The 21,903-nt window shown below is 46.5% G+C and overlaps 1 protein-coding gene across 1 annotated transcript in view; it reads left to right on the top strand.

Annotated features, from left to right (window-relative positions):
• Window positions 1–21,903, top strand: part of ankfn1a (ankyrin repeat and fibronectin type III domain containing 1a) — a 46,934-nt gene that overhangs the window by 3,144 nt on the left and 21,887 nt on the right. Inside the window, exons 4-7 of the mRNA XM_028970630.1 lie at window positions 702–889; window positions 6,032–6,264; window positions 12,360–12,397; window positions 20,559–20,687. Coding sequence (XP_028826463.1) covers window positions 702–889; window positions 6,032–6,264; window positions 12,360–12,397; window positions 20,559–20,687 — 588 coding nt within the window. The remainder of the gene's footprint in view (window positions 1–701; window positions 890–6,031; window positions 6,265–12,359; window positions 12,398–20,558; window positions 20,688–21,903) is intronic.

Below are 21,903 nucleotides of genomic sequence, written 5' to 3'. Positions count from 1 at the left end.
AATGGTTTTTCGAGTTAGTTATTCTGTCCAAAGATTGACCCTGGACCATCTTTTGTCCCCATTTCCCATCCCGCCCCCCTGTCAGAGTCTCGTTCAAGGAACAGTTATAGATGGGAAGAGAATTGGTGTCCACGGGACGATAACAAGGCATGTCATTAATGCAAGGCTTCCGCAAGATGCGTTGTCCTTGGCAACATTTAGCCGAATAGCGAACGTTTTACTGGCACACAGTCGTTCTGGCGATAACGAAATCCCATTCAAACGTCTCCGTGCGTGATAAGATCATTGTCAGCGCAACAGCTTCTCGTTGCAGGTAAACTTGTGCACCGTGTGAACTGTCTACTCGGCTATTTTTACCTGGCTGATTTCTTATGCGTTCTATAAAATCTCAGGGTCATTTTTCTTGTCACCAACGTGCCAAACAAAACAAATTGAAACCTTAAGTGACCCATAAAGTGCCCTGAGGAACATTACGCATTCAGCCATATGTAATCGTGTAAACCTTTCTGAACTCAGCACTGGTGTGATGCTTACAGATATCGCGGCTGCTTCACTTTTATTCACTTTAGTAAATGCGTGTGTAGAGATTTGGCGTTTAATAACTCCTGTTCCATGCACAATCAAGATCTTTTCTCTCATTAACGCTGCAACAAAAACCCTGGCCTGCGTTTTTAAAACCGTTCCAATTGGTACTGTTTCAGGCCGCCGGACAAGGACGCCGTACTGCTGACCCTCCCCCCGCAGAGGGATGGCCAGTTTCTGCCACCCTCGCCAGTCCTCCCCGTTCCCGCGATGCCAGTGGCCAGGGTCGTCGGTCAGGGGGGGGTGAGCGTCCGGAAGCGACGCCGCCTGGCCGCCAGCCCCGGGGGGCTACACTGGAGCTCTTCAGGTATGGTAGCACTAACCCGATGGCCTCCACTACTCCATTACGACAAATGACGACTGTACTCTGACAGTTTTGGCTATACGATAACTTTAAACCCAGTGGACGTGTTGAACGAATTAGTCCCTCCGGCGATTACAAAAGTTAACAAAAACTCAGCAACCTTTTTGCAAAAAGTTGCAAAACACCCGCAATTACGTCACCTCGTTTGTGGTTGTGAGTTTTGGACATTTGGGACATGTTGACAGACAACTTTGCTTTATTCGAATAGTTTTTTTTCGCACAAGTAAGAACAGTTAGCAATAGTTTAAACATTTAAATAGCTTGAATATTTGACAATAGCTTGACTAACGAAACCGACCTAGCTGGCCGTCCTGAGAAGGTTTTCTTTTGTGAATTTATATCCCGACTGGCGCCCGTGGGAGATGAACGGACTCGGCCGGAGCAGCGTCGGAGGTGGTTTTGGCGGTGGCGTTACCTCGCGGCTGTCGGCCGATGCTGTCACTGCCGAGGCCTTCAGGGCGGTGGTGGCTCGCCGCTCGTAAGCTCGTCATCGCAGCCTCTCGAGTCACTTAGTCATGCGCTCAGCTGTCACGTTTTTTTTTATTTTTTCCTGTGGACGATAATCTTCTTTAAGATGCCTTATGATGCATGAGTCCAGATACGGCCATTAGTAACCAAAGTGCCTCTGTAACCAGGTGAAGAATACACGATTTTTATGGCATTTGGTAATTATCGCATTCTGTTGTCAACATGTCAATTAACAAAATGCTTTATTAGCCGGGGTTGTCCAAAACGCACAAGAAAAGCCAAACTACCTGGTAATGAATTTAATAAGAATTGTGCTCCTGAACGCCTATTCGCGAGGAATACCCGTGAACCCGGCAACACGGTTTTACCTCTGGTTTCTGGACCTCGGTGACAATCACGTGGCCAACATCTGAAAAGTAGGCATGAAGGAGGCGGCGCTGGCTTGCCGGTTAGCTGCAGCCATTATACGATCTGAGTCACCCGTGGATGTGCGTGGTGCAGGAACTGACCACGGACCACAGAGGCTGAACGCTGATGAAGGGTTGCGAGAGGCAAACAGCACTCGAGCTCTGCAAATACGAATTCCGGAAAGAAAAAAAGACGGAGCCTGTGCTCAGATCGTGTAAATTGAATAACATTTCGTGGTTTTGCAATCGATTATATTATTGGGATTGTGAAACACAGCGAAATGTGTGGCGAAATCGGGCCTCGAACCGGCAACCTTGTGATTACGGGTCAAGCTTCCCTACCCGCTAGGCCACCGCTGTCCTACTATGCACTCGGTACTTGGAGCTGAAAGGTTGGTTTCAGATTGTTGTGACGCACATGCTGCGTATTTATTGCATGAGTCTGAGGCCCCGCCCACACGAGAACGTTTTTCTCTAAAACGACCTCGAGTCCTCGCTGAAACGGTGTGGCAGAGTGAAGTGTCCCAAACGCCGACCTTACTTGTAACCCCGAACACATCATACATGAAACAATGGCGGATGACCTGAGATGGACGGGACCTTCGAGGGCGTGGTGTTTACGGCTACGGATCGCATGAGGGTGCGACGTGCCCGAGGTTCCGCCCTGTTATTACTGGCTCGCAGAAATTGCCCGCAAATTGCAGCGCCTGAACCCCTCCCCCTGCCCCGCCCCCACCACCTGCAGTCATTGTTCGCGGCTCGCCCCGGGGGGCCGAGTGTCAAAATGTACGGACGGCCTAATTAGCGGGTTCGTTCGACAGCGGCGTGCGGCCGCGTCGAGCTCGAGTTGAGGGGGGGTATTTCTACTTAGCCCCCCCCCAGAGGAAAAGTCATTATCATTCTCCGCATGGGTGTTGCATGGGGTCGCAGGAAACCGCATCTAACGGCATCGTAAACAAGACTGTCTGACCAGGCTCCAGATGCCAGGGCACTTATCACCGCTTCCACTGAATACAGAGCAATTACGAAGTTATTGTAAGGGGGTGGGGGGCATTTAAGGACCCTTTGATCTACGAAAAGGTTATCAAAGGTTATTCAGTGGAAGCTCTTATATGTAGTGCTATTATTACATTCTCAGTCTCAGAACACAAGGTGTGTTGTTAATCTGGGATCAGTCTTCCTCTTCCTTATCTTGACCACTTTAGTTGTATAAACTGATCTGAAGTCAGTGATTATTTTCCATGCCTGTGTCGGACAAAAAAAAAAACGGTTCTGCGTCTGAGGCGCATTGCCGTGGCCTCGTTTTCTGTCGCCGTAATCGTGTTACAGAAACACATTGATGTCAGCATTTGTGAGAAAATTGATATCATTACGAAGTATGGCCCTTGGGCCCAGGGATTGTGGTCCCTCTCCAGTAATCGGGCCCCCGGGTAGGGGATTGTCTTACAAATGAAAGAACTTGCGGTTCCGTTTCCATCGCTGGAGCGCTCGCTGTACTCTGTGGGATTTGGACACTGTGCAATGCGATATGGTTTTGTATTGAATCTGATTTGTGCCTAAATTATTGAACAAAACCTTTTCTAATATTAAGCAAAAGTAAAACACTGAGATCTGTCTATAGTTCTAAATCTCATAAATTTTCTCCACATGTGCAATAAATGCAAATCTTTACACTTCATGCAAATATTTGCTATTGTTTTATTCATTATTAATATTAATATAGTACACACATTTAATTATTAATATAATACATGCATTTAAAAAAGATATTTAGGGCCCATTCGTCCAAATCTGTACCTGTCTCTCTAGACCAAAAGAACCCCCGTAGAGGAAACTAGTCCATCATCTATTAACATTAATCATGTATTAACATTTCATATATATTAATAATAACTAAATATCTGTTAAATGATGCACTTTGTTCTTCTTAAACTGCCATTCCCTGTCTGCCCACAGGAGGGCACTGTTCCATCAGTAAACAACAACCGGGCCTGTTGACCGTCGCGTATGTGTGTATAAATGAGGTCCACGCTAAACAGGTTAAAACCCTTAAGTACAGGCTGTTGTGGCACTTGCCACTTTTGTCTGATTTTATGACCTGTAGATTCACTCCTGATAAATTGCAAACGTCGCGGATGAAAAGTGAGGTCAAGACGTTTTCGTGTCTGATCTGTCCTTTTAGCAGGCGTCAAGAGATGAAGACGAATCACAATTACAGAACTGCTTGACCAAAAGGAGGGCTGGCAAGTGAAGCAGAGTGGTGCGTGAGATCCAGCGATATTGTCCCGTTATTATTATGAAAACGGCCTTACTCATCATATGCGCCATCTCTCATTTCCACACTATAGAAGTATGCACTATTTTATGTGCATGCCGTAAAATAAGAACTGTGATTGGCTGTTAAGTGGAAATGGAGTGTCCTCGGCGTCGGCGGAGCTGTATCGTCGTCTAGTGTCACGCTCGCAAAGTGGGCGTGATCAAGCTCTGTGCCACATGCGGCAGCGCTGCGTGTCAATTACTGTCTTGGGGGGCAATAAAACAGCTGCTTCAGCAAACCTCGCCATGGAGCCCAGGCGGTTGCCATGGAAACTGAGCACCGTGCTCGTTACGGGCGACTTATAGTCGACTGTTGGTACTTCCTGTAGCTAATTTTATTGATGCTTGGCGGGAATCAGACGCTTCTGTCTGAAGGAGGAATTCAGTTTTTCTTTTTTTTTTAAGCATGCTTTTTGCTTTAGAATTTCCTAAAATACCACATTTCTAAAAATAATTACGGTGTAGCTACAATGTTTCAATACACTAATAATGGTGCAACACAAAAATACTAAATTATAATGTAATTTAATTTAAATTCTGAACTTTCACACATGCTACATTCATGTGGCTTGTTTCTATATTTATACACATACATACAAATATGTAATATATATGTTAGTTTGTTTCTGCATATTTTCAGAAAGTTGTACAAATTATGTGTGTGTGTGTGTGTGTATGTATAGAAATTGCTGCTATGTAATTGCTTGAGGGACAAAGTTACGAAAAGTTTTAGGCTGTTCAACCAATCGCATTTTTGCAAAAACTGTGAGAGACTTTGGGGCATTTACAACCACAACAGAGAGACTGACATGTTTTCCGATCAGCACCGGGATATAGTAAATAGTCTCATACGTGACCCCATCTTTACCGGCTTCAGCCAAGGAACTCGATCCGACACGATGCAACGCGAGCCGTCCTCTCCTCTTTCGCCCCTCCATCAGTTACAGCTTAGGTCGCCATGGTAACCAGCCCCCAGGGGCATGAACTATTTCAGCAAGGGCCTTGCTCACGAGTGGGGTTATGTAACAACAAAAGAGCTTCGCAGCAGCAGGGAACGTCTGACCAAGTTTTGACACGATTGGCCGCCCGTCCGCCGCCTTTTTTTTTTTTTTTACCCAATTACAGCTCACGACTCGAGCGGCCACGGCGTGCGCTAATGGCCCTGGAGAGCCTTCTCTAAAGAACCAAATGACAGCTGGTTTTAGTCACTACTGACTCCTACCATCCTGTACAGCGTTTGACCGAGATCCCCGTGACGGGCGGCCTCATGCAGTTTTAATGGCGCCGTGAGGAAACCGTCTCCGCAGGTGCCGCAGCCTACCAGCTGACATGCTGGGAGAACGTCAGGAGAAATACGAGAACCCACACGCCCGTGGATACCCACAACTATTACATCTCTCCATGCTCACCCTCACAATGGAAGGTTCTAAACGGAACTGACCAGGGTTCTTTAGGCTGACTAGTTTTATTATACTGAGGAAACATTCTTCAAAAGCACCCAAAGGTTCAAGTCTTTTCCTGTTTCTTATTGTGCTTCATGTCAATGTAACACCGCAGTAATTTATTATAGTTAATATAACCGGGCAGACACATGCATTTTACTGGGGCAGTGGTGGCCTAACGGTCATGGCTGCCCACTGCTCACCAAGGCTGATGGGTTAAATGCAGAGGACAAATTTCACTGTGTGCACTGTGTGCTGTGCTGCCTCACTTTTTTTTTAGTTATTATATATGGATGTTTAGTGTGTAGGATGGAAGACCCGGGGTAGAACAGGGTGGGTTCTGGTATATGATTGGCAACATTCGTCAGGAGGATGAGTCTCGGCGGGATGGACTTGCTCCCGTATCCCCCGCGGTGTCGGTTGTCACTCCGGTGTCTGTTTCCCTCGCCCAGGGTCGGTGCTGCGCGACTTCGACAGAACGTCTCCCGTGTCGGAGGTGAAGCGCATCCCGCCGCCGGTCCGCAGCCCCCCCGCGCCCTCCCACCAGGCCGCCGTTTGGGCCGAGCGGGCGGCCCTCAGGAAGACCGTGTCGGTGGACGACCGGCTGCTGCAGCCGGCGCCGCAGGGGAACCACCGGCTCCTCAGCCGCCTGGAGAGGGGAAAGAAGAAGCTGCGCAACATCCACGTGAGTTGCCGCACGGCTGATCTCGATTCTGTAGTTCTGTGTCCGTTGGCTTTTTACGGTGGTTTAAGTGCGCTTTCATGCCGGAAATATTCAGAACTCCTGCACTGAAGGAGAAATACAGTCGCACAGCATCTGGTGCAACACGCAGCGCTGGGTGCAGCTATTCCCAGCATGCTCAGTGACTGCGGAGTTGACACCCTACACCTGTGACTCGCAGCAATGAGGACTTTTCAATGCACAACCTTGACAAAAAAGGGCCGAGTAGAAAAGACGAATGCAATGTTTTTTTTTTGCTGGGTTTATCTAACTAATACTGTAAAAATTCAACAATGAAATCATTTGGCTTCAAACCATTGAATATTGATTATCCGGTCAGTGTAATCATGTCACTTCGTTGACAAATATGATGAGCAAGGGAATAAGAAAGTTTTATTAAAATTTCTCAATAAAGGCAAATAATTGACTGATCTATACAAGCAATTTGTCTGGAAAGACACTGTACCTGGATGCATTCCATGAATAATGAAATATTGGAGCGATTTAAAATACGCGCTGAAAAACGGTGAAAATGGAAATATTTCACATAACTACACCTCTCTTGACAGCCGGCGCTCTATTACAGCCCACAAACGCTGTCTGCAAGTCGTATCTGATTTGAAATTTAATTCGAGTTTCCTCAGCCGTGAGGGAAAAGTACGCAGCCGGCCGGCAGAAATTGCCGCTTTTTTTTGTTTTTTTTTTTTGTTGGTTGTACAGTGGAGAAATGTGAAGTGCATGGCTGGGCTCCGCGCTTCCGAGGTGTGACGGGCCCGTCAGAGGTGAAGAGACCTTCAAACACAATGGCAGATCTTTCACGACTATCTGTCATCTCGTCCCTCCGAGGCAGCCAACCGTGTTACCATGGAGCTTCTTAGCGGTTCATCGTACTGGAAGGCGAGGGGTTAGAGTGCAGATCCGGCGGCGTTGTTCCTTCATTTAATCTTACACACCTTACAGAGACGCCATCGGACACAAAAAGGCCTCGGGCATTTCGATAATGGTTGGGTTGGGAATAAGGCGCCATCTTGGTCTTTATTTATCGGGAAGAAACCCGTTTCACTGAGCAGGTGAAGCATATTCCACCCCGAGGGACCAGCCTTCACCATAATCCCACCCCCCTTCTCCGATTCGTGAGCCAACACAAGCGCTGCATTCCTCCGAGGGCCGCTCATGTTTACCTCTAAATTGCTCTCAGACTCCGCGTCCCCCCGCTCTGCGGCCGCTGGCCGCCTGGACCAGATTCCTGCACGAGTCTATTAGTCTAATCGCCAAGGCCGACACCAACATGGATGCCAGGGGTCTGAAAATGTGGTTACCATCAAACCTGAGTCACCCCCGTCTCCGGCTGGGTTGCCTCGACACGTCTCCCCAGCTCGTCTCGGATCGTCACCGCTGGACGTAGTTCCAGCAGCCGCCATAAGGGGGCAAGCTTGTCTTCTCTTTGCTGCTCTTGCCGGGGGTGACTGGGGTTATCGATCATTGGCACCGAGGGCGGATCTGCCCCTAACTAATGTCTCTGACCAACGTTGCTGCTCGTTAATACCCACGTTTATTTCTTCAGGCTCATTTTATGTAAAATTGTGTGCTTTTTTTTCTAGCATGATGAACGAACTAGCGTGCACGTGAAACCTTTTAAAGCTGTTGCCCCATTACGCCCACGAGCAGGATTTTGATATGTCCGCTAATACGCATGCATATTAACTTGCGCGCAGGCCCCCGAATTTCAGCAGTCACTTAATATTGCGACCACAAGGGCCCGAGGTTGCCAGGGGGAGCCTGCCAGCACCGTCACATCCACACCCGCGCCCCCTCCTTCTCGCCGGGCCCGGGAGCAGCGAGCGGCGCTATGAATGCTAGCATTGCTCCGGTAATTAGGCCTGGGAGAGGTTTAACAACCATGCCACAGTTTAGCCGCGGACAAATAGAAAAATAAAAGCCTTGTTCAAATTAGCACGGCGAAGTGAGAAGCCCTAGCAGCCCCGCGCTGTCTGGGCCGCCGGACCGGCGAGGATCTGCAGCGGTGGGGGGGGAGCTGGAGCTGCTCTCAGAAACAGGCAGAGCTTATTGCCATGTTCCTTTCCTTCCAAGGCCGCTCGCGCTCAGGCAGCGGGGTCAAGCGATGGAGCGCCAGTGGAGTCTGACTGAACAGAGCTCACAGTGACGACGGAGAAGGTCTTATTACGACCAGCGTTGCCTAACGTTGAGTACAGCCCTCACATTTACATTTACAGCATTTATCAGACGCCCTTATCCAGAGCGACTTACAATCAGTAGTTACAGGGGACAGTCCCCCCCTGGAGCAACTTAGGGTTAAGTGTCTTGCTCAGGGACACAATGGCAGTAAGTGGGATTCGAACCCGGGTCTTCTGGTTCACAGGCGACTGTGTTACCCACTAGGCTACTACCACCCTCACCTTGGAGGCGTTGACTCCCCTAGACCTCTGAAGGTACGAGATCTGGAGAATTGTGTTCCTCAAGCCATTCCCGGGCCATTGTTGCAGGGTGCATTGTCCTGCTGAAAAGGGGACACGTTCATGGTCAGAGCAACATCCTCGTGAATGCAGGCCCCAAGGTTTCTCAGCGGAACGTCGGCTGACTGATCAACTTGTCTTCTTCCCACAGCGTGGCGAATGCTGCTCGCTAAAGCAGTGTAAAAAGACATTGTACACCAGACATTGTACACAATTGATGCATTGCAGACTCACATTTTTTTTTTTTTATAGTAGAACTGTATGCAAATTGTTATGATTCATACCATAAATGTGCGTATAGTGTTTTTTTCGCAGCACGTTATGCATTATGTGTTTCTCATAATCCTTATTATACAAAATATGTGTATTATTGATTAGGAAGGGATCATTGTGAGGTAAGAAACCGAGAGAATAAAAGGGCGTGCTGAGGGCTTTACTTGACAAGTTTATTTGTGGAAACGGAGGAAGCCGCCTGTCTTTAGTCCTTTTAGTCTAGGACTAAAAACTGTTCTTGCCGTTTTTTTTTTTTACTTGACTCCTTAGTCAAAGTTCTGTTTTTCGATGAATTGAAATTAAAGGTCGTGCCCTGCTTTGTGCTGACACTCCTCCAGTCCACAGCAATTACAGACCTTTCGGATGTCGAACCTCAGGCCGACCTGGGGCTGTCGCCGCAGAAGTGCTGGATTACGTGAAGATGTCCACTGACATTAAAAGCAGGCAGCGCGAGGGCAGCTGTTTGTTCTGTTCTTGATGGAACAGGCAGAGAGTGACATTTTACCAGACACAACAAAGTGATGTTCGACGGTTATGGTGTCCTTGTTTTAGTCTATGAAGAGCTATTCCTCCCATTCACTGTTTATTTCTGTGTGTTTCCATTTTATTTACACTTTGTTCAATAAAAATGTAATAAATAAAGACCAGATCATCTTCATGTCACTGTGATGCTCCCGGCACATAATGACCCCTGGCTGCTCGTTCGGTGTGGGTGACTAGAACCCTTTATATGTGAGACTCTGGGCAGCATGCAGGGTCGTGCATTGAGGAGTGTGGGCGTGGTTCTCCCTGTTATGCTGCGCGGTTTCATTTTGGTTTGTATTTTGTGTTTTGGCCACTTTTTTCTGTGTTTTGTTCTCATTAATGTAACACTTCATGTTTATGTTTTACTCGTGTACAGTACAGGCCTAAGGTTTGGACACCTTCTCATTCGACGTGTTTTCTTTATTTTCATGACCATTTACGTAGGTAGATTCTCACTGAAGGCATCAAAACTATGAATGAACACATGTGGAGTTCTGTACTTAACAAAAAGTGGAGACCTGACCTCCACAGTCACCGGACCTGAACCCAGTCCAGATGGTTTGGGGTGAGCTGGACCAACAAGTGCTAAACACCTCTGGGAACTCCTTCAAGACTGTTGGAGAAGCATTTCAGGTGACGACCTCTTGAAGCTCATCGAGAGAATGCCAAGAGTGTGCAAAGCAGTAACCAGAGCAAAGAAATTAGAATATAAAACATGTTTTCAGTTATTTCACCTTTTTTTGTTAAGTACATAACTCCACATGTGTTCATTCATAGTTTTGATGCCTTCAGTGAGAATCTACCAACGTAAATGGTCATGAAAATACAGAAAACATATTGAATGAGAAGGTGTGTCCAAACTTTTGGCTAGTACTGTACATCAGGTCTGTACATTTGGTCCCCTGATCTGGGCTGTCGTCAGTGATGGTCTATGCTGATTGTCCGGATTGTGTCCACCTCTGCCTAGCTGCATGAATACCTTCCTTTCATGCCCAGTCTTTGTTCGTGCATCCACCTAAATGATAGTGTGATTACTCAAGCTTCTGCATTTATAGCAAGATCTTGTAAAGCACTCAGTTTCCACTTAAAGCCCTTGGTAGACAAGAGCACTGATGGCTCTCAAACAACCTGGACATTTTTTTGCATGAGTAAAAACGGCTATTGGTGTGAAAAACTATTTGTTGCAAAGCCAACGTTGCTTGATATCATCCATATTTCACTGCTGCGTAAACGTTACTTTGATATCACATCAGTAATAAACTGTCTTTTCACGGTAGCTGCAGCACGACCTACATCACACACCCTATAGAGAACTCTCACAAAACAAGTACTTGACTTATAAAAGAATGCACTCAAAACTCCCCAAATGCACAACGATTTGCAAGCGCTTGCAGTTCTGCACTGGGAGCATTAATACAACACCAAGATTGACGCACATTTACGGCATTTATCAGACGCTCTTATCCAGAGCGACTTACAATCAGTATTTACAGGGACAGTCCCCCCCCCCTCAGGGACACAATGGTAGTAAGTAGGATTTGAATCTGGGTCTTCTGGTTCATAGGTGAGTGTGTTACCCACTAGGCTACTACCACCTAGTGGACATGATACACATGATGTCCAGTCTGGAAGACCTGGAAGTGCTAATTAGAATTGCATTATGGTTCTTTTCTGATTGCAGCGTGCAGCAAAATTATTAAGCAAATTAACCTATAAATTCAAATTCCAAGATTTATTCTTCCACCTCAGGGGCTATTCACTAGTCCTATACCAAATCTCAGACCAACCTTAATAAACCACAAAAACAATAAATATGCAATATGCATACAATATCCATTATAAGTATATTTCTATTGGCATTGTGGCCACTTTTGTGTCATTTTTTTTATTCTTTATGCGGTACAGAATAATACACATGCGGTATCACGTACATTTTGCTTTAAGGATGCTGTGGCAACTATAGCTCTGTTAACCTGTCACCTTCACCCTGCTACCTTCCACGCTTCATAACAAGCACCTTTCTTTTCGTTTATTAATTTTGGACATTGCACGGCCAAGTAAGTGTGGACTTTTGAGAAACACAAGCCCTTCTAAATGTTTGTAGTCACTTAGACATTCAGAAAAAAAATAGTTGAAATGTTCATTTTGGTTGGTCCACGAGTCAGAAGAAAGTAATTTTCATGCACAGAAATCTTTTACGGAATGAAAACATGATTCAACGTGCCAATTTTTACGGCTGATTGTAAATTCTGAATTATTAACGAATAATGCATTTTGCAGAATATTTAAATATCAACGAAAAAAAAACACTTTTTCAGGAGCGTAAATCGACAGGACGAGGCGTATATTTAAACGGGAGGTAATTTTCCGAACGCACTCAGATGTTGCCATGACAACAGAGACAACGTGTTCCCCGTGAGTGTTTAGGGGAAAGACTCCTTCTTGGAAACTGTTCTTATAAAATCAAGGGCTGGCAACGTAGAATTTAAAAATATATATATATAAACTGTCTACTAAACAAGATGCTTTCCAAGTTGAGACATGTCTGAATTAACTGATCACTATTATTATTATTATTATTTCTATTATTAATAGTAGTAGTAGTGGTATGTGATCAACATTATTAATTATGTTGCATAATGTGGATAAAGGTGAAAACAAATACACATTCCATATAGTAGCAGCTCTAAATGGCACCGAAAGGTCAAACCACCCCAGGAAAATGTAATTAGCAGAACACGTGGTGTGTGTTATTAACGTTTTCTCCACCTCTGCTTTCTTTTCCAGAGTCTTGGAACGACTGGGAGATATGAAACGCGCAAGAAGTAGGTGCCCTTTTTGCCCGTCAATCATGTCATCATTACACGTTTCGATTGGATGTCAAATGGAAGCATATTGTTTGGCTATTACCTGCGAATATGATGTCGTTTGAAACGTGACAGGAACGTTGTGGCTCTGTCTGACCACCGTCTGCCGTATATTGCAAAAGAGCTTTGTGCCGAGGTGATAATGACACAATCTGCTTTAATTAGAACTTAATTGCCTTTGCTCCGGCTAAAGTAATTGCAGAATTTGCAGTGGACTTGAGATGATTTTCTATAGCCTCAGCCAACAGGCCCATTTTCCGAGGACCACCCCGGCTCAATTTTCCATGGGCAGTCCTCAAAAAAAAAAAAAGCCATTCCTGCATCTGGAGGCAGAGCGAGTCTTCAGCCATAGCCGAGATCCTGCCGAAGGGAGTCTGGCAGCTTCAGCTTGCTAAGAGGCTTCCTGGAATCTGACATTGCGTCAGCCCTGTTTGGCCCTTAACGGAGCCCAAACAGGCTATTTGAGGGAGAGCGTGTGGGCTGAACATTGTGGGCAACCCTCACCCTTGTCAAGGTCTGATGTGGAAGATTTTAATATGTACTTATGAGCCGTCACTTTTTAATATGCACCTGTAGCCTGACGTTTTCCCGTCAACTTGTGCCTTTTGTTTCTAAAAAAAAAAAAAATTATAACAATGATAAAACCAGGTCTACCTTAACCCTTAAATGTACAGGGTATACGAATTGCAAGTACAATATCAAAAGAATGTGAAGGAATAACCACCCTGTCTCAAAAAAACCCACTGCTTATGTTAGGCATTATAAAGGGGCAAATCGCCTAATCTTTGTCGAATGTCCGATTGATTCTATATGTAGGTAGAATAGCCCGATGGAGCGGAGTCTGGGGTTACAAAAGTAATTGCAGTCATTTTGAATAAAATCCGATAAAAGGGTAGCCAAATCCTATACACGGCCCCTTTAAAGTCCGGAAGTCACAGAGCACACAGTGGCAGGGCCTTGATACGCCTTGAAAAATTCTAGACATTGTGAGATTTCGTAAATGGTGTCACACCGAGGTCAAAATGACAAAACTGATCTTAAAACCGAAATAAAGTTTGACGTTTGTTTCTATTTGATGGCAACATGTTAAAACTTGTAGAGCGAGAGCTTGAGTGAAAACGCCACAGGGATGCCTCAGGGCTTCAAGGGTTAAAGTAGACCCTGACTTTCCAGCATATCGTGTCTCTCTCTCTTAATCTCGTCCTTAATGAAAAACCAACACTCGTCCCGCAGTTCGCGCACAATGACCGACTGGCGGCCCCAATCACGTTCACAAGCGGCCTGTTCTTTTTCCCTCCTCAATGGGCCACTGTGAGGTTTTATCTGGGTCCGAGTCTGGCGGGGGGTCGCGATGGGACGAAGAGCCTGGCTCCTTCACCTTTAAGGCGGCCATTGTACCTCGGCCTCTGAAGGCATTCAGTGTGATATTGCCTGGCCGCTCCCCGACCCGCTCGCGTTTTAATTCCCGCTCGGTGTTGAGTAATATCACGGTGATGAACAAGAGCGCCCTTTCATGGCCATTTGTGTGGCTAAAGCAGCGAGTCTGTTTGCGCAGAGGGACTTAGCGCGAGACCGATATTTGTTCAGGTTTCGGCCCATTTGTCAAGTCAAACACTTTTATTACTGTCATCAATCTGCACAACAGATAGCTGCAACTACTCCCCGCCGCCTTTCCCTTCTGGGCCCGAGAGGGAACTGCAGGGAAGTGGAAAATCGGCCGCCGCGCTCCTGAAAAACGCTGCGGGTTTGGGGCGAGAACAAAACAGCTCGGATTGTTTTGCCTCCTTGTGTCAGATAACAGTCCCAACAGTCTTGAGTTGTACGGAACCCGCGATGGCCATTAAGAAATATGGCACCGGAGCTGTTGCCATGGCGATCGACTCTATGGAAGCAGAAGCTGAGCTTGAAGAAGACATAATTGAGTCTTTTATTCTTTTTTTTTTTTCACCCCGTTTTGTTCCCCTCATTCGCTCCACACCACGTTTTTTACAAAAAAAAAAAAACACACAAGTTCTTATTAATTTGAAGAGAGTTGCCATGCGCCAATGTGGTTGTTTTGCTGTGAGAACGCTTCGGTCGATTAATAAGTCAGCATGGAAGGAGAGCCGGTTCCTCCCGAGACAACACACATTGCACGCCTACACACGTGCACACACACACACACACACACGTTTATTTAGCACTACCAGCCTTATTCCCAATCCTGAATGGAACCCAACGCGGACCCCAAAAAAACGTATGTGTACAATAAACCTTAGTATGTGTTTGTACATTTGGGTATCTAAGCTAGAAATTGCATACGTTGTAAAATGTATATATAAAACATATTCGTGTGTGTGTGTGTGTGCACAGTATAATAAGATAAGTGTATATATGTTGCACGTATAATGCTCGTAAACACACACAGACACACACATAGCCGTGTAGAGTGAGTCCCCGGTGTCCCAGGCGCCCTGTGCTCTTGTCTGACTGCCATTGTGCTCCGCATTCCGGCGTGTACTGCTCGTCGCCCTTCCTGCCTCGGCGCGTGTGACTCAGCAGCAGGAAGCGCGGAGCGCCTCTCGGGGGCTCTCTTACGAATCGCGGCCGGATGGATGGTCAAGCTAATAGTCTCAAATGCGGGGGACATGTCTTCTCGGGTGCTCTGTGTTGTTCCTTCACACGCCGTTCCGGCTCTGCCGCTCATATTGTTCCGGCGGGTTCGTATCCCGCCGAGTTGTGACTGACTCATGACAGCCCGCGACAGGCACCGCGCACGGCGGCCCACGCACAACACTTCAGCGCCTTTATGTAAAGTTTACGTAATCTTCGGGCAACTCTTGACTTAAACAGACCTGAATTAACATTTCTACTCGGGTACATTTGTCTGCACCTTCCATCCTCGGAGTTTGCGTCAGTGCAAAGCACCGACAGATGCTGAAAGCATCTTTTTTATCATCATGGTCACACTATTTCCATCAGGGCGGGAATCTGTAACGCTGGTGTGTGGTCACATGATCCAGTTAGTAAAACATTTCTGACATCGTGGTGTGGCATCATGTTTATTCTGGAATATTGTGATAAATAATTTCATATCTTAAATAGTTAGAAAACCTGCATTTCTATAGCAGCTATTATGCACCTTTTTTTTTTTTTTTTACATAAATAGGATTTACATAAATAGATTGGTAATTATCTGCTGTTGTTAATTATTCCCACCCCCCAGAACACGATCTTATAGGGTGGTTTTATAAATGAAAGTTAAAAGTGGGAGGAGCCCACGCTTGACCGCTTTCCTTGCGCTTGTTGGCGCATGCATTTGCTTTAACCCATGCACGTGCGCCAGGACAGTTTTCTGGAGGGACGGGGACACGTTGGCGGGGCACAGAAGCAGACCTCGAGACATGTCGAAACAGTACACGCTGTTGAGGGATGATACATTGCCCTGGATAAGGGCGTCTGCTAAATGCCATAGATGTAAATGTGACCTGTAATTTATTGAAGGATATAAGGAACAGAATTTGAGAAATAAGTGAAAAAGACAAGGTTGCTATTCCCTTATATCCAGCAGGTTCTTAACCTTATTGTTAACCCAACGAGAGCTGATGTCATTTATTCAGGCAGCCAATCTCTGTTTGTTTTCATGAAGTGTCTCCTCCCAGCGAGTGTCTGTCCTCCTGCAATATCGCCGAATGGAGCAGCTTCCCGGCGGGATGGCGGCCAGCATGTTCGTACTTTAGGTGTGATATCAAGGTCTGCCGGCACTCAGGCAATACAGTTCCCTCGCCAGAAGAATCCTACAGACGTTCGAAAATGCAAGTGGCATCAACAGTATCTGGGAGGGTTTCGCTGCCGGTGCACAGATGGTGGAGCGCCGAACGTTCTATTTTTACTCCCGTCAGAACATAAGTATTGATTTTCACACCTGAGTTCTGCCACTCGTGACCCTCGCATTCTTAATCGCAGCAACCGCTGGGGAACGGCAGCACCTAGAACCAGGGTCTGAGCCACAGTGTCTTCGTACCCGTATTTGCATTATTGATGGCTCTCCTGGTCCCTTGTTGTCTTTGTTCCCCTCATTGCACCAGTCACTTGTTCCACTAGTGACACTTTTACTCGTTTCCTAGTGGTTTCAGAAATGAGGTATGTGTGTGCGTGTGTGCGTCTCTCTCTCGCTTCTGTTTGGCCCATCATGCAAATAATATACTTAGCCCTGAGCGTTCGAGAAGCACTAAACACAAAGGCCTTCCGCGGGGAGCGGAACGCGGTGGGCTTTTATTTATTTAAATGATTTTTTTCTCCTCCGTGCAGCCGTGACTGTGCTCACGGCTCTCAGGCATGCACAAGAACTCTGGGGGGATAAACATTACATTCACACGTCCGCTGCTCGCCCGCGTTCTTCCAGGCCACCGCCTAGCTGCGGTGGTCCACGCGAGACAAGCAGAGTTGAATAACGTATGCCGACCGATCGCAAGAATACACGACCTTAATTAGAAGTGCATTAAAATTGATTGCAATTGATCGGAATTTGCTGTCCCTCCACCAACCAGTCGTATTCATTTTGAGTAGAAATCCATTATTTCTCTCACGGTAGCCTCACGTTAAATCCTATTATGAGTGCTGTTGTGGTTTTTTGTTCTAATTGACTCGCCTCTCGTTCCTTTGACATTTCCTTTTTATCTCCCATTAGCCAGAACATTCCAGAACAGAACACCTGAATTTTCGCTCACGGCGTCTGCCTTTTAGGAAGCATTCCCCTGCGACCGACAGAGTGGGTTTAAACTTTGAAGCACGGCTTGATAGAAATATCACAGTTATAAATACCCAGAAAACGTGATAAATTAATGACGCAATGAAAGGCCTGAAACGCAATTACTCAATTATGTAAATCCAATTTTGATGCAATTAGGAAATATAATTACCCCCTAAAGAAAGCGTTAAATACTGTTAGGATATAATAATCTGATTGGCACCGTTTCTTTTGCATATCAAGGCAAGGGAATCAATGTATATACAATTATTTGAGAGGAACAGTATAATTAATGAGCTGCATAATTACAGTCATTTTAAAAAGTTTGCCGTATGAGCCGTGAAAGTAAACACTTGTGCGGGATCCCGTGTTTGAGTCAAATGGCTGCTAAAAAAGAGCATTAAAACACTTGAATCAGCATTCTAGTCGGGGTGAAAATGCATTAAACACAATTGGACGAAAGGACACCAGTGTCCATTTAGGACCACAGTTATCAAGTTCATTGTATCCATGCTCATGGATGCGAAGGGACGTTCTGAGGCTTCGCCCGTCGCGCTGCCTCGCACTGCGATGACATGCCTGTCGTGAGTGCCGCGGCTCTTTAGCCGCTGGCATGCTCTAAAGCTGCAGTTATGGACGCTTCCTTGTCCTCGTTTCATTTGAGTTTTAGTGGACAGTCCGGGTCGAGTTCTGACAGGATCAGTGAACTAAGTCAAATGTAAATTTTGCCCCATATTCCTGCCGTGGACCGTCAGGACTCCTCCTTTCCTCTTCCTGTTTCGATCAGTGTCACGGCTGATTAAAGGTGCCTGTTAGCGCCCCTCTTTCCCCTTCAGGCCCAGTCCAGCGCTAATTCCCTCCGCCGAGCCTTTTCATGTTATTTACGGCCCCTGCTCCCCGGGCCAGAGGGTGTCTTGAATTCATTTCGGAGGACGACTGCCGCACCTGGTCTTTGTCAAGCCTTTCTTCATGGAACGCGTACAAGGCAAGGAGTAGGCGTTTATACGTGACTCAACAGGCATGCATTAATTATGGATGTAGGGATCCGAGTGATATAATTTTTGACAGGTTTAAGGGGGAAAAAAGGCTTTATTTTCGGGATGCATAGCTGTGGTTGATTAGCACATGATAAGAAATGAGCAGATGAAGAGAGCCTTTCATCACTGCGTGTCTGGTTGGTAGAAAAGACACTTGGCCTGCATTACTTTGCAGCGTACTTGAATTAAAGTGACTCGCATAAGACATTTTTACATCACATTGTAAGATGCACTGTAACCATTAGGCTGATGAGCCCTTTCTTTTCACACTACAAATTAAAATGACAGTAAGTGGGGCACGATGGATAACTGGAGTGACTCAACACTATCACATTTTTAAACCTGTTAGTTATTTTACACGTTTGCATTTTGCAATTCTGCATGGAATGTGCATTCTGATGAAATGTGAACCTTTTGAGTCACGTGCAATTCTTTTGCAAAGCACTTTCAGCGACTTCTTTGTTTTAAGTAGCCTTTGTTGTCCATTTTGGATTTCTTTGTAGTTCAACTGGTTGCTTCAACTCTATACCATTACATTCCACTTCCACGTTACATAATCAAAAAAAAAAAGAAAAGTGTTTCCAAATGTTATTTTTTTTATTGTTGGACAACCAGCGCAAAGGGACAGATTGTCGGTCCTAATGACCAACAAGTGTGGCAGGTTTTAGGTGCTTGCGTTTTGTCTCACTCCCCTGTCCAGAATGGACGATGTTTGGTGAACCACGTTATGTTGAGCGTTTGAGGATTCCCACTGATTTGTGACAATCTTATTTCCAACTTAATCTTAAGCACTTATTGATGGAGTGGGAATTGATCCATCCTTGATGTTTTGCAGGTGCAACGATCACAAACAATTATTACAAAAAAATTGCAATGGGCGTGAGATTATTGCTGAAAGCATGACGATTGCAGAAACCTGTAATAAACCTGTTTAAAGTAATAAATATAAAGGGAACACGAGCCTGTGAACACACAACGTTGCGGCTAGGCAAAGCTAATGTCGTTTCCCGAAGCAACCTAGAGTAGATGGTGTGGCATGGCGTGCCCTAAAGTGTAGAATTACTCTCAGTGCGTCGTTATATTTCACTTTTAAGCAGACACTTCATGGTAAAAAAAGGGACTGCTGGCGGCCCAGGCTATAAACGAAAGCCATTTCACGGCCCAGGGGATCTGGAGGCTGCAGGTCATGCTAGCGGGCAGCTTTTGACCACACAGGGTCGGGGTCTGGCGAGTAGGTCTGCAGCGATAAGTCTCCCCCGGCTAATTTAGTCCTCCCCTGCTACCTGAGCCGTCATTACTTTCACGCCGCTAATCACTTTAGCCCAGCGGGGACCGCGTTGCTCGGCCTGACGCCAGGGAGGAGCACAATTCGCGACACCCCGCTATATTGCCTCGGCGTCGTTTCGTCAGAAAAACATTGGGCCAGATACGTGTGTGTGTATTTTTTGTGAAGCGGGACCGATTTCAAGCCAGCATTTATCAAACACATGTATGCTAAATGTTTCGCCATGTGCCGAATCTGAATCTCTCGGCTTTGCCAAGGCATCAGACATGGGCATGATGATATCATGAGATAGGCTGACTCAGAAGAAGGTTTGGGGCGTTTTGGTGTCTTTCCATTCTCTACCGGAGACAATAAAAAATCAGCACATGAGCAAATGGGGGGGCTGCCATGCCTGAACGGAATGATCAGACTGATTAGCCTGGTGGCTAAATCTGCCATATTTACGTGTTTTTTTTTTTTCCCCATTTTTTTAAATAATTTTTTTTTTTTACATTTGAAGACAAGCAATGTTCTCCAGGGACCCCCACATCTTTGGAGATAAATGTTTTTTGTTTTTTTTTTTGTCAAAGGGTCTCTGAGGCCCTATATGACAGCGGTGGTTAGCCGCAGCACACAGCAGCATATTGATCTGCGCATATGCTCTGATTGGAGGTGTCTGGTCCAGCAGATAAGGTGCAGCAGCTTCACTGTGATGTAGGGGAACAACAGGTTCTCCTCCCAACCCTCCCCCGATTCTCCTCTCCTCTCCGTAGACCGGCGACCAGAGCGAGCGTGCTCGTTGCAGCTTCCCTCTTTAAATAAAACACACTTGTCTGTGTGTGTGTGTGTGAGTCCTGTGTTGCTCATCCTAGCGCCTGCAGGTTGCCCCCCCCTCCTCCCAGCATCCCTCCTCCCTCCTCCTCCTCCTCCATTCCACACGCGCATCGCACACGAGCCAGAAAGTGGCGACTGTGGAGATGCGCGCACGGAGGAGAGCGCCGCGGAACCTCAGGTGCTCCCGGAGTGTCGGTTCGGAGCCGCCGCGCCGCCCTCACCTCGCCAACCCTCGCCCCGCTTGTGTTCCGTCAGATCAGAGAGCACCATCTCCCGGCTGGCTCAGAAGCTCAACCAGCGGCCGAGCGACGATGCGCTGATCAAGGACTTCCGACCGCTCTTCTTTTTCTCGGGAACTCTGGGATCCTCCCAAAGCCTGGACAGGTGAGGGATCTTCCTCGTCTCCTCCTCTACCCTCACTCTCCAAGTTGCCCTCTTCTTCCTGCTCTGCATGTTTCTGCACTTTATCTGATATAAATTCATACCCACGCCCACTGTGGCCCAGGTTCAGGATGTTCAGGAACATCTCCCCAGCCATAAAGCAGCAGGGGGATGAGCTCTTCCCTCCCCTGTTCCCTCTGAAGAGCGTTTGAATTGTTCCAGCCCTTCTTTGCATTGTCTGTTTTGTTCGGTTTTTCGCGTCTTCGCTCTCTTGTGATCTGCCATAACTCTCAGTCACCCGTCTCCACCACCCGCCCGCCCACCCATTTATATTTCGTAAAAAACTTCAGTCCTTTATTTAACTTTAATGCTAAAAAAAAAAAAACGGAAAATGAATATAAAAGAATCAGTTGTTTGGTGATCTTCCTGACACAGGCACTTACATTCCACAATGAGGAGCTGCGTTGATTTGGACGAACTCCCCGGAGACGTCCTTGGATGGGCGGCGTGTGCCTGCCATGTTGGTTTAGAGGGAAACAAACATGCCGCCGCGTTTAGTGAGACGATAATCCCAAAGTCACGCCAGCCGAAATAATCAGTCACGATTCCTGTCATTCTGGGCTGATTAAGTTGTTAGGACATGGCAGCCTCCCAGTTGCGTTTTTTTTTTTTTAACGTGCGAACGCAGCCGCCGCTCGGTAATTGCACCGATTGCCTCCTAATGATATAGTTTCTTCAAGCTGCTGGTAACTGACACAGTCATCAGCAGCAGATTAACATCTGTTATCACCGAGGCTAGAGAGACCTGCAGTGCAGCGTGGAAATGTATTAATTACGGGAGCCGCAGTTACTATTTCCCTTTGGGGTTCGGCGCAGGACGATTAGCCACAACATTGTGACCGCCGACAGGTGAGCGTTGCTTTTGTGGTAAAATGGCACCTGGCTGTGGGCGGAACATGTTAGACTGCATGCGAACATTTTGTCCTTGAAGGTCAATTTGCTGGAAGCGGAAATAACAGGCATGCGTGAGGATGCGACGGCTGGGTCATATTATCTCCTAACCTACAGCTTGTCACTCAGGGGATGTTCTTGGTCTACAGTGGTCAGGACGTACCAGGATTATGGCTCATGAAGCAAGGTTGGCCTGTGTTTTCCGATGGTATAGAGAGCCAGAAGAGGTTGTGATCATACGGATGGCCAGGTTCTTTCCTGGTGAAGC

The sequence above is a fragment of the Denticeps clupeoides genome, chromosome 2, assembly GCF_900700375.1.
Source record: "Denticeps clupeoides chromosome 2, fDenClu1.1, whole genome shotgun sequence".
NCBI lineage: Eukaryota > Metazoa > Chordata > Actinopteri > Clupeiformes > Denticipitidae > Denticeps > Denticeps clupeoides.
Note: the sequence above shows the minus strand (reverse complement) of the source record. Positions and strands in the feature narration are given on the sequence as shown.